Genomic DNA, 17059 nt, shown 5'->3' with positions numbered 1-17059 from the left:
AGACTGGGCCAAGGAATATTTGAAGACAGATTTTTTTCAAAAGTTTTATGGTCTGAAGAAAGTGACTCTTGACGGACCAGATGGATGGGCCCATGGCTGGATCAGTAATAGGCACAGAGCTTCACTTTGACGCAGACATGAGCTAGATGGAGGTGGGATACTAATATTATTGAAGATGAGCTAGTTGGACCCTTTCGGGTTGAAGACGGACTCAAAATCAACTCCCAAACCTACTGCCAGTTTTTAGAAGACACTTTCTTCAAGCAGTGGTACAGGAAAAAGTCTGCATCTTTCAAGAAGACCATTATTTTTATGCAGGACAATGCTCCATCACATGCATCAAAGTACTCCACTGTGCACAGGCCTTAAAGATAACAGAATAAAGATCTGCCCCCCTTCTTCACCTGACCTGGCCCCCTTCTTCACTTCTATTGACAATTTGTGGGCCTTTCTTAAACGAGAGATTCACAGTGAAGGAAAACAGTACACATCTCTGAACAGTGTCTGGGAGGCTGTGGTTGCTGCTGCCCAAAAAGTTGATCGTCAATAGAGCAAGAAACTGACAGACTCCATAAACGGAAAACCTATGACTGTTATTAAAAAGAAGGATGGCTATATTGGTCACTGGTTTTTTTTAAATGTCAGAAATGTTTATTTGTACATTTTAAGTTGTTTGTTTATTATTCTCACTTTAACAGATGCAAATAAATAAGAGAGATGGGCAAATTTTCATTTTTCATTTAGTTGCATTCTAACTCTGCACACTAGTAGTTGCCCAATAATTGTACACACATAGATATTCTCCTAAGAAAGTCAAAACCTCACTTTTACTTTCTTAAATATTCAGGTTTGAGCAGTGGTGGGTTTCAGATTCTGTTCCAACTGGTACGGTTGGAACGGCCTCAGAATCACCCACATGCACGCGCGCAGCACGCACATGCATTGTAGTGCCAAATGATGCTTCCGCAAGCCTCCGTGACGCTCCAGCTACTCCGCAGAGCATCACGCAGGTGCCATACACGCCATGCGTGTGCGTGGAAGCGTCAAAAGCTTAAAGCACAAATAAGGAGTGCAGGCAAGCAGGCGGGCCCTCCGGAGCACCGTACCAGAATGGTACCCGGTGCTCCGGGCAGGATCCGGTACACCCATACTGGGGTGTACCGCCTGCAACCCACCACTGGGTTTGAGGTTTATTAACATTTTGGATTGACCAAGAGCACTGTAGTTGTTCGATAATAAAATGAATCCTCCAAAACACAATTTGCCTAATAATTGTGCACACAGTATATGTATGAGTTAAGAAAGTTCGTTTCTTTTCCTTTCTTTTCCCATCACTAAAAATCAATTAATAAAAAGTGCATGAATGTGTTTCAGTTCAGACTGGCTGTGATGTTGTGCCTTGTTTTGATTTCTCAAAATAATCTAATGGTTATATTAAAAAGATTTATCTTTATAAGATCTCAGGTGCAGAAAATGAGGTAATTAGTATAATCATCAAGACCCAGTCTAATATAAAACAAGTAATAAAATTTAAACTTCTTTATTCCTAAAAGTCAGTAAGAAAGAGACTCAAACTGACAAATGTTAGATCATTGGCAGGATCCTTTTGGAATTCAGAAATATTGCTTCCAAACTGTTAGATCAAGAAAATAAGCTCTTCTATTAATGTTCCATCTTTCCTTTCAACAGGCTAAATACCACAGAGCTTGATTGAGGTTCAGCAAAACTACTGTCCACATTGATCATTGAAATAGAAATAAAATGAGCAAGAATGAACTTTCACAGCTATGATTAATGGCTGGAGTGTTTTTTCACCGAATTGATTGATCTTGTATCATTCTATAGCTTCTACAATCTTTACACTATATCCCTTGCCAGCAAAAGTAAATTTTACAAGATGTCCTCAACCTGCAAATATGAGTCTATAATCAGAGTAAAAGCTACTGTGAAACCACAAACTTCACCCATGTGGAAGAACCCTCTGTAAAAGGGAAGGCCTTGTCCACTTTTTCAACAAGAGAGAAACAAACTTCAAAAAGATTAGTTTCTCATTCTTGTAAAAAAGAACAGTCTGATTTAACTGTTATATGGAAGAAAGAGAACACTGTATTATGCTTTTGACTGGAGATAAAACTGGTAAGTTGCATGGACATGTGAATAAGTTATATTTTTTTATTGTTCAACTGTAAATTTTTGTAAATCTTTAGGCCATAATTTTACTCTAAAATGCATGTTTAACCTCTGACGAATATAGGGAGTGTAGCTGAAATCTTAAATGTTTTCATTTTTTAGGAAGAGTTTGGGAACATTAAGGAACAAAAATGGGCTTAAAATTGTAACTTTATTATTTTTACAAAATCTCAGTGAAAACATCAAATAGCACTGAAGTGGATTTTCAAAAATCAAGATAGAAGTGGAGTGTGACCACAGTCTGTGGACTGGCCATCTCCATTCCATTTCATTTTGATTGCCACTTAATATATTTTAGCTTCACTGGACTCTTATTTTATTTGGAGGCCAGAAATTGTGCCTTCTGGTTCCCTTCCACCCATTCGTCCCCCCTCCCCTCCCCAAACTGTGCTATCTCGGTAAAGATTTCTTTCTTGCTGTTACTCTGTTTCAGTCACAATCTATTTGGCACTCTTTTCACACAGAGGAAGCAATGCTATTCAAAAAATACCTACTCTAAAAGCTTTTTTTAAATCACATAAGCAAAAGGCATTTTCTATGCAGAAGAATTATATTTCCCTTTTCTTCAATGTGTATGGCAGCATACCCATCCCAAATTGCCATTGGTAATTCTCATAAAATCTCCAAAATAACTTGTAGAAATATGGAGGATTGCAGATGAGAAGAAAAATTTGCACGTTTCAGACACATCAACAAATTTACTCTGAACACAGATAAATAATAAGATTAGGAATTTGTAGGACTATTATATGATATAATGTCATGGTTCTGTAAAAATAAACATACAGACCTCAGTGTTGAATATGCCCCCGACACACATACACACACAACCATTTCAAAGAGACTCACCTTAGTCCATGGATGTGCTTTAATCTGAGGGAATTTAAATTCTGTATAATTTGGATTCATTTCTCTAATTTGTTCTCTTGTGGGAGTTCCAAGGACCTGGAAAATAAAAAAAAAGATGAACTATTACAATTTTTTTCAAGAAAGGGATCACTACCCTTAACATATAGTAAATTTACTGCAAAAATACAAATGTATAGATTGCAATACAACATGGTATGCATTTTAGATTTCTTGAGCCTGTGTGCAATATCAGAATTTTTTGACGCAAAAAGGCAAAAACTGGTTTTCAAAATAAACCAAGCCAACTAACCAACTCCCCCCGCCCCCCCCAAAAAATTACAGTCATCTGCAAGATGAATGTGAGCATTAGACACCACCAAAGCTTTGACAATCAAATAGGATCATAAGAAAATTGAGCTGGGACTAGTAACAATGTAGGTGACTAAAAAGGACCAAACATTTTATAAAATGTGAATTAGAAAAACAGAGAACAAAAAGCATCTTTATGAAAGTTACAGTGCCAAAACATCATGAACCTGAAACTCAAAGTGGTCAAAATGCTTGGTTTTTAGTCTTGATAGGTTTTTAGTCTTGATAGGACTGGATTTAGCTGAATATTTAGTTTAAATACTAAATTTAGCAGAGTAACAGTTTTAGGGGGCTTCTGACAGATTATAAGAACCCCATCTACCTTACTCCTAAGGAAAAATAGGACTGAATCCTCCGAAGAGGTTCTAGGCATTATATCTGCTTCTGATAGAGGAATATTTACTCAGGATGTTTCAATAGGTGATGATAATCATGTAAGCCAGTTATAATAGTGTAGCAACACATGGCTATTATGGCGACTACTAAATAAGCAAGAGGTATATTTGCAAAGACTATTTTCAGCAGAGGGGGATCAGTAGAAGACTATGTAGAAACTAAGAAAATGTTGTCTGAAACATGGGTATATATTCTGCCCCTGAATGCAAACAGACAATCTTAATGTCGAGCATGCCTCCTTCAATATCCAAGGAAAACCTCAACTCCATTTTAATAGAGATAAAGTACGTTTACTAGATATGAAGCACCGGGTTTGAAGAAACACCCAAGTTTTCATCAACTTCCTAAAGGCCAGAAGGAAAAGGGCAACACTTTAGATAAGTACTATCAGGGGATAGATAGAATGCTGCCCTGCTAGAGCCTTTAGGGAGGGACAGGGAATAAGATGGACTCAGAGATACCAGGCTCTGAACATGAAGGACTTTACGGATAATAAGCAACATTTGAATGTATGTATTTATAAAATGTATAGGACACCCTGTGCCACCTATTTCACTATCCAGAGTGACTCAGGGTGATTTACAACAGCATAAAAGCATAAATATAAGCATTATAATTAACAATTAAATAAAAGGTTAAAACCAAAAGCACAGACGGGATGTCTCTCACTCAATCAGCCATCTCCAGCATAGCATGCCCCCATCAGGATCCCAAGCCAATTGAGAGTACCAGGTTTTAAGGTCCTTCTAGAACGGCAGAAGGGTAGGGGCAGATTTCATCCCTTGGAGGCAAGATGTTCCAGAGGGTATGGAGTCACAGCAGAGAAGGTAATTCTTCTTGGCCCCACTAGCTGAAATTCCTGATCCAATGAAGTCTGAGGAAAGCCTCTTCTATTAGTGTGAGTGGGGAGGCCTAACCAAGACTTTCTATTGAACCCAAAAGCAAAGGGGGAACCAATGCAGCTCTTTTAACAGCAGTGTTACATGTACCGCCCTAGGAGCCTCCAGAACTGTTCACATTACTGCACTCTGTACCAGTTGTAGTTTCTAAATACTTTTCAAGAGTAGCCCCATGTAGACCGCATTGCAGCATTCCAACCAAGTGATGATGGGGCATGAGTGACTAAGTGCTAGACTTCACAATACAGGGAAGGGTACAACTGATATACAACACAAAGTTGCATGAAAATTCTGCTAAGCAGGATTGCCACCTGCTCTTCAAGCAGGACTCATGAATCCAGAATTGCACCCAGAAGCCAAATAGCAACCAGTACAATTCTTGGAATAAATGTATTTCATGGATAATTGGAGGAGCACTCATCATCATATGAGCTACCGTATTCTAGACTAGCTACAGCTTCTAAATACACTTGTAGGGCAACACCATGTTCCATAGTAAATAATCTTCTTCACTGTAGAATGATGGACTAAATTATTTGGAAATGGCCTTATGACCAGATTGATGGGCAGCAACAATTACTTCTCTAAGATCATTGCTGGTGTCTTTACTCTTTGGCATTGTGTTAACACACACATCAGTGCTGGAGATGACATAGTGTAATATGTTATGTGTTGTTATTCATTTGAAGTTGTAGCTACCTACTTTTAAGAATTGCTAAGGACCAGATGATTTTTTAATTATGTCCTGATACATAAAATCATAAAACCAAAGAACGTACTTTTTTATATAACTGTAAATTCTTTTTCATGAGATATAGAGATGTAGGCAACAACATGTCTGTTGGACCTTTATTCTCACTTATCACCCAGAAAGCATCAGAGTTAAGGTGTGAGTGGGTAATTAAGTGTGGAATGAGTTCCATCTACTTAAAGGAAGCAGTTAAATTATTTTTAATTTAAAAAATCCTTCCTGTATCCAGGTGAACCATGTAAGACAGTTTCAAATAGTTCATTCGACTTCTTGAGAACTGGGTAGAAATGGCCAACTAAAAAGGAAAATCAACTACTACAAAAAAAGAGCTGTTGAGTAAATCAACTCTTTAGAACCTCCTCAGAGAAGGAGAGGACAGAAGACTGCTCACATGTGTTCTAAATAGTTGCTCCTTGTGAAGAGATCACAAAACAGGAGTCTTTGGAACATTTTGAGTACTGAAAACAACAGGAATAGCCACAATCAGCACCTTTCAAAGGACACTACCATGTTTTTCCAAAAATAAGACCAGGTCTTATTTTCTTTTGACTCCCCTCCAAAATGGCTAGGGCTTCTTTTGGGGGGGGGTATTAATTTTTTTGAGGTGCAGTAGGTGGCGAGCATGGTCGTCTCATGGCTGCTCAGCCCCTTAATCAACTGAGCTAGTGAGGGCCGGAAGTTCTGTCTCTCTGGGCACCTGGAGATGTTTCCGGCGCACTCTTGCTAGCCCCAGCCCCGCCCATGGTGCCACACAACTTTGCAGCCGAGGACCCCTCTCTTCTGCAGCTCATCTTGTGGCTCTGGAGCAGGCAGCAACCACAGTTTGTGCTCAGCCAGGCCTGGAGCTTGGGTGTTGCTACAATGAGGCTGCTGCTACAATGAGGCAGAAAGCCATGCACCCGTTAGGAATCGGCTCCACCCCGCCTGCCTCTGCCTGGTTGGTGGGCCTGCTGCAGCTGGTCTTATAGGGGCTCTTCTCCCTCCTGGCTATGGTGCTCTCAGCAGCCCTCCTGGGCTGCTCTTGCCTGGCGTGAGGCAATTTGGCTCAGATCTATGACTTCCGGAGCACCTCGCCAGCCGCCAGCTTGCCAGGCCCCCCCTTCACCATTGGTAGCACAGCCCCGAGTGAGCTTCATGGCAGCTCTGCAGCAGGACGGAGGAAGGAAGGGGAGATCACCCCTTTTTCCTTTCCACCCCAAAAGCCCACCTTCCCTGACCAAACCCCCAGCCTGCATCCCTCTTGCTGGAGCAAGAGATGCAACTCAATCTCATCCATGGAGGCCTCCCAGTGCAATGCTCTGCCGCAGGTTCAGAGCAAACCCCCACCTTCCCTGAACAGGATTGCAAGACTGGAGGCTTTGAAGTCACAAAGAGAGGAGCAGTTTGGATGTGCATCTGTGCAAGACTCCTCTTTGAAAGGAGGATTGGCAGGAAACACCCCCCTTCCAACCTGGAGATCACTTTCTTCACCCTGCCTGCTTCCAATCTTTCTCCCCCATCTCAAGCAAAATCAAACCATGATGGGGAGGGGAGATTTTCCTGTGTGTACAATGTTTAAAAAGTTAACATTTCAGAAATGATATCCATGGAGGTCTCCTGGTGCAACGCTCTGTCGCAGCTTTGCACAAACCTCCAAATGCTATTTATTTTTCTGGATTTCAATACGCAACCACACAGCACTTATTGTTACTATAGGGTGATTTGTGATGTATGTTCCATAGTATCCCCCCCCCATGTGTCTGTTTGTTTCACTATGGGAAGGTGTTCTGCATTTGGTCTGAATGATCACAGGATGAGGAAGAGAGTCTTGATTTATATGTTTTAGGATAAACAAAAATAGCAAAAGTCTTAACAGAGAGCTATTGTGGATGAATGGTGAAGTTGCAGTTTCCCAGAAAGGAGGGAACATATTCCAAAGGGAAGGGGGAGAGAGAAGAACAACACAATCCCAAGATGGATGGGAGAATGAGGAAGGGATTTAGGATAGCCATTCCCTAGAACTTCCCAGAATATATCCTTTTAGAATCTATGTTCAATCTAGTAAGATTCTGTCTATATGTGTGATCAAATAAAGTTGGAGTGCCTAATGCAAAACCAATAAGCTCAAGTGAAGGCTCTTAGTAGATAACAACGCACTACGTGAATGTGGAGACATAAAACCTGGCCCATCTGCTGGTATGTCGGCTTCTAGCAGAAACATGTACCAATAATAACTTATTTTTGGCCAATAACAAAGCCAAGAAGGTGGCTTCATTCTAGCAGTTTATAAAGTTTCATCTAGACAAAGAAGAAGAACTGAACTTTGGCTGGAAAGGGCCAGAAGGCTAAAGTGAGGTGTTTGGGGAAAGAGTGATCATTGCAGGGGTGGGTTTCAGATGGTTTTAACCGGTAGGCTAGAACCCATTTGTGAAATTGAGCGTATGTTTTAGAACCCATTCATCCGGTGGCGCAGTACCAGAACGCTCCCTCCCGCCTTTCCCCCCTCGCTCGCTCCCACCGCCCGATGCAATCTCCTTTCTCTATCTGCCTCATTCACTCGTTCGGGTAGCAAAGAACAAAAGGAGATCGCATAGCTGAGGGCAAAGGAGCCTGCAGCCTCCTTCATTCAAATGTTTGGGCAGTGGGAAGGGGGGTTTTCTCACATGCCTTCTATCTTTTTCTGAAGGAGTGCCCCACCCATTGCCCAAATGTGTGAATGAAGGAGGTTGCAGACTCCTTTGCCCTTGCCTATCTCCTTTCGTTCTCTGCTGCCCGAACAAGTGAATGAAGCAGATGAAGCCTCCCACAAACGCACTTCTGCCTGCCTTGCAGCTGCTGTTAAAAGATGAAGGAAGCCGTGAAAACTGGGCAACTTTCAAACATGAGCAAAAATTGCTATGCGCAAACGTAAGAAAACCTGGGGTCGTGAACAGTGATTTCCGTTACTGAGGAAAAATTGAGGTGCTGCCTCAAATTCACAGCTTTTAAGATTCCCCTTCAAGAACGGCTTTGCAGTGCAAAAGGAAATTCCCCACTCTCCGCCCTGCGAGAAAGACCCAGCATCTTTTCCCAACCAAAAATAAATTACAACCCAATGAGGGAATTCCCAAAGAGGGGCCTTTTGAGGGATTGCAAGTTTTTGTTTACCCTCACCTCGATCCGTGCAAATCCGCAAGGAATCACACAGAGGGAAGGCAAGAAGTGCAAAGGCTCCACGGAGGAGCAGAACCGCCTTAATCACATCGAGCTGTACAGTCAAAAGAACTTTCCCTTCTGTAGAAAAAAAAAAGGAAAAAAATTCCAGAGTGTGACTGAGGGAGGGAATTCCTCAGCCAGGGCACCCTTTGCTCCGCCACAGCAGTCTTTTCAAGCAGGACCAGACTAGTTTGAAAGCCTTGCCTTCTGCCCCATAGAAAAAAATCCCTTTGGCAAAGCTCTATAGGTGAGCGCTGCCTCCGCCTGCCAGAATCTCCGGAGAGAACTTTGCAACCAATTGAGGAGCATCAAGCGGTGGACCTGAGCATTTGTGTGCACTTGGCCAAGGTCATGCTGAGCCCTGCTACTTTGGACGACCCGATGGATTTTACAATGGACATGCACCCCCAGGGGGTGTTGAAGAAGGACAGGCAGTTCAACCTGATCCAGGACGACAGGCACGACAGTGGCTTAGGCTCCATGAAAGATGACGAATTCGAAAATCTCGTCCGGGAATTGGAGGATATCCGAATCCAGCCTGTGGAAGCCGACTTGGGGAACTTAGCCCAGCCTTGGAAGCAGATGGTGACTGAAGATGGAGACACATAAGTCTTGGTTTGCAAATCTGGGGCGGGGGGCGGAGGTGGAAAGCGAGAGCCCTCTTCCCTCAGTTCACGTTGTTGGATCCACGCATAGTGGAAAAAGGGCATTCCATGGATGTCACACTTGACGTTCGCAAACCTAAACCTACCTGCACACACACACAATTACAGGCCCGGAGAGGGAAGCCTCTGCACAAGCCCGGACGAGTGAGAACAAGTTCCCGCCATTACGAAGGCTCCGGGATGAAGGACAGACTCTTCGCCATGGGACAGTAAAGCTCCGTCCCCAGAGGCAGCAGGACCAAAGCCCCTCTCTCAACTGGCCCCTCCTCCCTCTGAAGGGTGAGGGACCTGGCTGCCCCACTGCCTCTGGCTTCCCTCCAAGGGTCTCCACTCTCCGGGGCTGTAATTGTGCAGTGTGTGCGCGCGTGCCTATGTTTTCCATGGGGGGGTCGCAGATGGGCTCAGAGTCGCTCCACGCCGTGGGAAACAGGCGCGCGCGCACACACACTGCACAATTACAGCCCTGGAGAATGGAGACTCTCGGAAGGAAGCCAGAAGCAGCAGGGCAACTGGGTCCCTTGCCCTCAGAGGGAGGAGGGGCCAGTTGGGAGAGGGGCTTTGGTCCTGCTGCCTCTGGGGACAGAGCTTTACTGTCCCATGGCGAAGATTCCATCCCTCATTCCAGAATCTTCGTAACGGCGGGAACTTGTTCTCACTCGCCCGGGCTTGTGCAGAGGCTTCCCTCTCCGGGCCTATAATTGTGCATGTGTGCACATGCGCCTATCTTTTCCATGGCGTGGGGCCACGGCCAGAAGACGAGGAATGTGAGGGGGACCATGGAGGCCTTGTTCTTCTGAAGAGGACCTGTCCCCGAAGAGGGGAGATGTGATGGCATCGGTCTTGGAATATTCTACGGAGCCCCGCAGGTAAACTGCCGCTGCAGGGTACTTTTAACCATATATTTTGGTCCTATGACTGCAGAATGCTGCAAAAAACCATAAATGCAGGCCAGTTGTTGAGTGTTTCAAATGTGATTGGAACACTAAACAAGGTGACCACAGTATGTGGGTGAGAGACAGACAGACAGAAGCACAGAGAAAGAGAGACAGAGACAGAGAGAGGGAGGGAGGGAATCAGAGAGACTGACAGACACACACACACACACACATGGTGACAGAGAGCGAGGAAGGGAGGGGGGGAGAGAGAGAAAGACACACAGACAGACACAGACACAGACACACACACAGAGTGACAGAGAGGAGAGACAGAGAGAGACAGAGAGAGAGACAGACAGACAGATAGACACAAAGAGATAATGACAGAGAGAGACAGAGAGGGAGGAAGGGAGGGAGGGAGAGATAAAGAGCCACAGAGAGAGACAGACAGACAGACAGACACAGAGAGTGAGAAACAGAAAGAAAAAGAGTGAGAGAGAAAGAAAGAAAAAGAAAGTGGGAGAGAGATGAAAGAAAGAAAGAAAGAAAGAAAGAAAAAAAAGAAAGAAAGAAAGTAAGTAAGAAAGAAAGAAAGAAAGAAAGAAAGAAAGAAAGAAAGAAAGAAAGAAAAAGAGAGAACTTATGCCCACAATTGAGCTCAAATCTTTGGTTGTTAAGCAAGAGCGTCATTGAGTTTCATCACATTTTCCAAGTTGGCCATGCCCACCTAGTCACATGACCACCAAGCCACTCCCACCTGGTCACATGACCACCGAGCCACTCCCAAAAACCATGCCACACCTACAGAAGAGGTTCTAAAAAAAATTGAAAGCCACCACTGGATCATCGGTGCTCTATCCAAAATGGAGGGGCAAATATGTTAAATCAAATGAATAAATTCTCAAAACACTTGAATGATGAAACTTCAAAAGACTGTTCTGGTCACTGTAGCGGAAAACAAACTTGAGATTAGTGGGCACTGCACCTACTTATGTAAAGGAAAGAAAAAGGAGAGGACTTCCCCCATCTCCAAATCTATTATTGCTAGAAGATTCCAAAGGCTCTGAATAGGTACATAACCTCTTTACATATGAATCACAAAGATCACACAAGAAAAACACTATAAATATAGGTAAGAAATGGTAATCAGGTTAGAATAAATTTCTCCTTAGTTTAAGGATTTTTCAATCTTTTATTTGTTGTTGATATTTAATTTTTTTGTTTGCTTTTTTTGTTGGTTTTTTTTTTTTTTAGAATATGGAAAATTAACTTCCTCATCTTTGGAAAATCAGTTAAGACACCACAATTACGGTTGGTTATCTCTACAATATCTGCTCCTTATTTTAAAAGGTATCACAGTTAGTTTTAACTAGAAAGAAGAATTTAGAAACGTTTGTTTTGTATTTTAAAATGATGTTCAGATAATTAAAAAAACCTCTTACCTTAATTATTTCCACCAACTGATCTACACCACTATCTCCTGGGAAAATTGGCTGTCCTAATAACAATTCTGCCAACACACAACCCGCCGACCAAACATCTAGAGAGAGAGGGAGAGAAAAAGAAAACATAGGGGACCATTACAAGAATTGTGTATCCAACATGGCTATATCTACATCACAAACATAAGCAAATATATCTGGAGACCATGAGGCATATGCAGCGTTCAGAGCCTTTATATTCCAATGCTCTCATTTCTGCAATCAGTGTATTATTATTTAGTTAATTTCCAAATCTATGTCCTGCCTTTTCTTTATAAGATCAGGATAGAGGATCTAGATTTTTTTCACCCACAACTATCTTTGAGGGAGGCTGGGTTCACAAATAGTGCTGGCTTAAATCATCCAATGAGGTTAGATTTCAATATGGCTCTCCCCATTCCTAGTCCAATATCTTATATAACAGAACACAATAATAGAATTGGAAGGGACCTTGGAGGTCTTCTAGTCCAACATCCTGCACAGGCAGGAAGCACTATACTATTTCAGACAAATGGTTATTCAATCTCTCCTTAAAACTTCCAGTGTTGGAGCATCCACAACTTCTGGAGGCAAATCATTCCATTAATGTCTCCACATCTTTTTTACATTGTAGTGACCAAAACTGGATGCAAATGTGATCTTACCAAGGCATTATATAGAGTGGTATTCACGTGATTTTGATTCTATCCCTCTGTTAATGCAGCTTAGGACTGTGTTGGCTTTTTTACCAGCTGTTGCACATCGCTACCTCATATTTAGGTGAGTGTCCAAGATCTCTCTCAAAATTACTACTATTGAGTCAGGTAGCACCTATACAATACATGTGCATTTGGTTTTTCTTGCCTAAATGTAGAAGCTTTTTTCACCATTGAATTTTATTTTGTTAGTTGGGCCCAATGTTCATGTCTGTCAAGATCCTTCTGTATCTAAAGCCTATCTTTTCTGAGTGTCGACTATTCCTGCCAGCTTGGTGTCATTTGCAAATTTGATGAGTTCCCAATGTATCCTCTCATCTAAATCATTAACTAAGATATTGAAGAGTACTGGGCCTAGGACAGAGCCTTGGGGTACCCCACTGCATACTTCCTTCCATATATACGTAGTTCCATTGAGGACTTGCACGTTGAGTGCAGTTGGCCAGCCAGTTGCAAATCCATCTGGTGGTGTATGCTATCTAACCCATATTTTTCTATCTTATTAAGTAGTAGGTTGTGGTCTACTTTACCAAATTCCAAATACCAAAAGTCCAAGTAAATTATAGCCACAGCATTTCTCTGGTGCACTAATTTTGTCATGCATAATATCTAGCCCACCACTGGGTGTCACAAAACTGCTAACTAATTTACAGAACAATTTACAAGCAGAACACTGTTTTGTCCCTGAAATTTGATTTCAGAATGTGTCATTTACATTTTACAGAATAAGAACATGAAGGTTAGTAACTTTTTGCTAACACATTCTCTTTTAAAATGTGTGGCCATTAATACATTTGGCAGCAGAATGTTGCAAAGTTAAACTAGTAGATTTTCATTTCATAAGCTAACACAGTTCCCTGTATACAACAGTTTAGTGTGTATTTAAATAAGCATTTTTAAGTATTGTGTGCCCTTTTACTTTCATGGAATCTCTCCATATTAAATTTCAATGAATTGACTGAAGTTCTAATATTTTGAGATAGAAAAAAGACACTTTTTTCATGCTAGACATACTTATAAATTTCTCTTGAAGTTAAAAAGGCATAAATCTAGTATTTTCTTATAGCTCAGCTGCTTCAGCACATCATTCCTATAGTTTTCTCTGCCTTATCTTTAAGATATAATGACTAGAATGATATATTCAAGCAGAATCACAATACAATTGAGAAATCAGCAATCTTTTCGTGTAGTATGTATCCTAATGGAAGTTTGTAGGTGTTGAGAAGAAATGAAACAATTTTCATGCAATCTTATCTAAAATGTATCATTCTGGAAGGTCAGTAACATGAAAGAAGTTTTATGTGGCATGTTGCCAATCCCCATCATATGATATCAGCCATGTTCAGAAAGCCATAAGATAATGAAGAAAAATTAATTCTGGAAACATTTATTTATACCCTGCCTTTGTTTACAAATAACTCAAGGCAGTAAACGTATCCAACACACTTCCTCCTCTTGCTTTCCCCATAAACCCTGTGAAGGGAGTTGGGCTGAGAGAGAGCGACTGGCCCAAAGTCACCCAACTGGATTTCATGGCTAAGGTGGGACAAGAATGCATGGTCTCCCACTTTCTATGGGGTGCCTTAATAACTATTAGATTGCTTCTTTAATAAGAAGACTTTATGGCTGATGGGCCTTGTGGCAATAGTAAGCATGGGAGCTTTTAGAAGCTTCAGTTAAAGAAGCAGTAACTGCAATAGTGATAATTTAGGAATGGCTAGATAAATGGGAAGTGGCTTTAATCCTCTCTCCTCCAGAAATCTGAGTTTCCAACTATTCTCTTTAGTAGAGCCAAGACCCCTGAGAGAAAAAAAAGAAGCCCAGTATGAAGTTCCTTGACAGAAAGTGAGCTCTGCATAACAATTATTAAATTCTAAAGTGTCTAAAGATGAAAAAGGAATGGATTTCAAAGAAAAAATATTTTACATTGTATTAAAAAATGGAAACAAACTTAAGGGATAAATAACTTTAAAATGCAATGTAAATTTAATAAAGCATGGCTTGGGAGGGAATCAATTTTAAATATGGTTTTGCATTATTCATTACCTGAATCAACTTAGGGAAACAGCAATATTAAAATTAAGAAAATGACAGTGAAGTAATATCCAAATTGCAGGTACTGTATGTTTTTCATGAGTACAATGTACTATTTTTACCAAAAAACAACAACAACAACCAAACAAATCCCAAAACACTACAGTTGTAATATCTGATAGTACTCATCCACTAATCCAGAAACTGAGATCTTACTGGCCACCATTCTACAGCCCCCACAGATTATTTCAATAAATTAAGTATAAACTCATTGATTTTTAGTAGGGCAATTTTCTATTTATTTTTAAAATAATAATAATAACAATAATTAAAATAAGCTTAGTAAATGTCTAGAGTCTTAGTAACTGGTAGCACCTAGCCAAATACATCCAATCTTGAAAAAATAAGCAGGATCAGGCCTGATTAATACCACGAATCTGAGGCTGGATTGTAGATTGAGGAGGAAAGAAAATGCAATGGCAAACTCCATATGGATTGTTACCAAGAAATGTATATTGTTATGCCTATGATATACTAAGAATCAAATTTTACTCAAGGGACATTTTTAAAACCTTCCAGTTGCCTTAACAAACCTGCTTTATTAAAAACAATATAAAATTCCAATCCCTTTAAAAATATGAAAATCCATTTCTTCTTGTGACTTCATGATGTCACACTTCGTTCTTCTGCAATTCCTTGGAAGCAAAACAGTATTTTTGTCAAGACCCTACTGCCCTCAGTAACTTTTTGGCATGTGGACAGATTTGGTTTGTAACTTATTTGGTTACAAGTTCTGGTGGGAACTTTATCTATTAAAAATTCTCCCAATGAAAGACACAGACAATGTATTGGGTTAGGATTTTATCTGGATGTTGGATAAAGGAAGAAACTGAGTTTTTCCAAGTCTGGGCCTGTTCTGAATTGAGAAATTAGATACTGTCTTAGTATCTACTTTTGGGGACTCTAGAGCACAGATTTCAAACTCGCCGTGTCACGTTGCCATCATGTAACGTTTCGTGACGTTTTTCCCATTTGCAGCGCTGTGGTGGGTGTGGCCTGTACATGACGCATCCGGCCCACCAGTTTGACATCCCTGCTCCAGAGAGTCGTGGTGACTCATATAAAAGAGGAAAAAAGGAATTTACCAACTGAATGGATTTCCTCTATTTTCTTTCATTCATTAATGAGAAGAAATATGTGTTGTGACCCACCAGCTGCCAGCAGAGCTGATGGCAGACTCGGCAATGAAGAGGTTGGGGAGGAACTTGGGCCAGTTCTGGAGTCTGGGGAAGGTTCTGATGGATGCTCTGTGTTGGACCCAAAGACAGAGCCAGGGCCATCCAACATTTCCCAGCCACCGGAAAGGCAGCTGCCTTTGGAGGCTGGTCTGAATGAGGAGGAAGAACAGCTATGGCCTGTTCTAGAGGCACATATGCACAGAGCAGTTGGGAGAGATGAACAACGGAGGACAAGAAGTCAACTCAGGAAGCAAAGCACACATGGATGCTGAATGGCCCATCCCTGGCTAGGGAATAAATAGAAGGAAAGGGGAGTGGTTGTTGTAGGAGACAACAGTTCGTATTTCTGAAGATTCTGCTCATTGTGTTTCGTGCCACAAAGACTGCTTGCCAGAATTTAATTTGCAACTTTCGGCTGGGAGCTCATGGTCTTGCAATTATCACAAGAAACCAATTAGGTCTGTTACTGGAGTTAACTCTTTGGAGGACTATTGCCTGGACTTTTCAGTGGGTGAATACAATTGTCAGCCTCTACTTTGCTTGCTTGCTATCGGCTGCCACAGTAACGGGGAGGGTGGGGACTTGTGGTATTTGGGAGGGGAATTTCTGTTGCTGAAGGAGTATCATGAAGGGAGTTTGTTCTCACCATCTTCTGCGCATGCTGATGGCTTCTGTTTAGGTTTGGTCAAGATCAACCGTCTCTACATACCAACTGAATGAGGCCAATTGAAGATGCACCCACGACACCTTTGGGAGTTGCAGCTTGGACATTGGGTTGGGGTAACTAGGGGGAGGGTCCTGGGTAAACTTTTGAAATGTAAACGTTTGTGCCTTTTTGTCTCAGAACTTGCTTTTCTATTGCTCCTTTCATTTCATATCTAGTAAAAGTACCTTTATTTCTACTCAAATGGAGTTGAGGGTTTTCTTTCTTGGATACTGAAGGAGGCACACCTGACAGCAATTAATTCACAAGAGGTAAATAACAAGGGATTTTTTGTGACAAGGAGTCTGTTTCTTGCTTCCGCTAAGGCTATATGTTTATGTAATGCTGTATGTAACCTTTTGTTCTCCATTCCAATATACTGATCACTTCAGTTTAAAAATGAATAAACAAATACATACCTATACTAGAAGTATAATCTGTGGCTCCAAAAATTAACTCCGGTGCTCTGTAATATCGAGAGCAGATGTAAGAGACGTTAGGCTCTCCACGAACTAGCTGCTTTGCACTGGAAATGAAATTATAATATAAAGCTTAGTGTTATATACAAAATATACAATTTTCAGTAAAATAATATTTAAAGTATGTGTACTTCCTCTAAAATTTATGTATATCAAAATGCAAGTTTATTATTTATTTAATACCGTGTTTCCCTAAAAATAAGACCTGGTCTTATTTTCAGGGGATGTCTTACCCATTTATCTTAGGAACACTGTAGCCAG

The 17059-nt window shown here is 41.3% G+C and overlaps 1 protein-coding gene across 4 annotated transcripts in view; it reads right to left on the bottom strand.

Moving 5' to 3' along the window:
• Nucleotides 1-17059, bottom strand: part of GSK3B (glycogen synthase kinase 3 beta) — a 116176-nt gene that overhangs the window by 27897 nt on the left and 71220 nt on the right. For all 4 annotated transcript variants that reach the window (XM_014066531.2, XM_014066532.2, XM_014066533.2 and 1 more), the window contains 3 exons: nucleotides 16739-16845; nucleotides 11611-11708; nucleotides 3040-3135 (listed from right to left, as the gene is read on the bottom strand). In XM_014066531.2, coding sequence (XP_013922006.1) covers nucleotides 3040-3135; nucleotides 11611-11708; nucleotides 16739-16845 — 301 coding nt within the window. The remainder of the gene's footprint in view (nucleotides 1-3039; nucleotides 3136-11610; nucleotides 11709-16738; nucleotides 16846-17059) is intronic.

The sequence above is a fragment of the Thamnophis sirtalis genome, unplaced genomic scaffold, assembly GCF_051295495.1.
Source record: "Thamnophis sirtalis isolate CommonGarterSnake01/CBP01778 unplaced genomic scaffold, rThaSir2_p1.2 scaffold_5, whole genome shotgun sequence".
NCBI lineage: Eukaryota > Metazoa > Chordata > Lepidosauria > Squamata > Natricidae > Thamnophis > Thamnophis sirtalis.
This window is presented reverse-complemented; position numbering and strand designations above follow the sequence as displayed.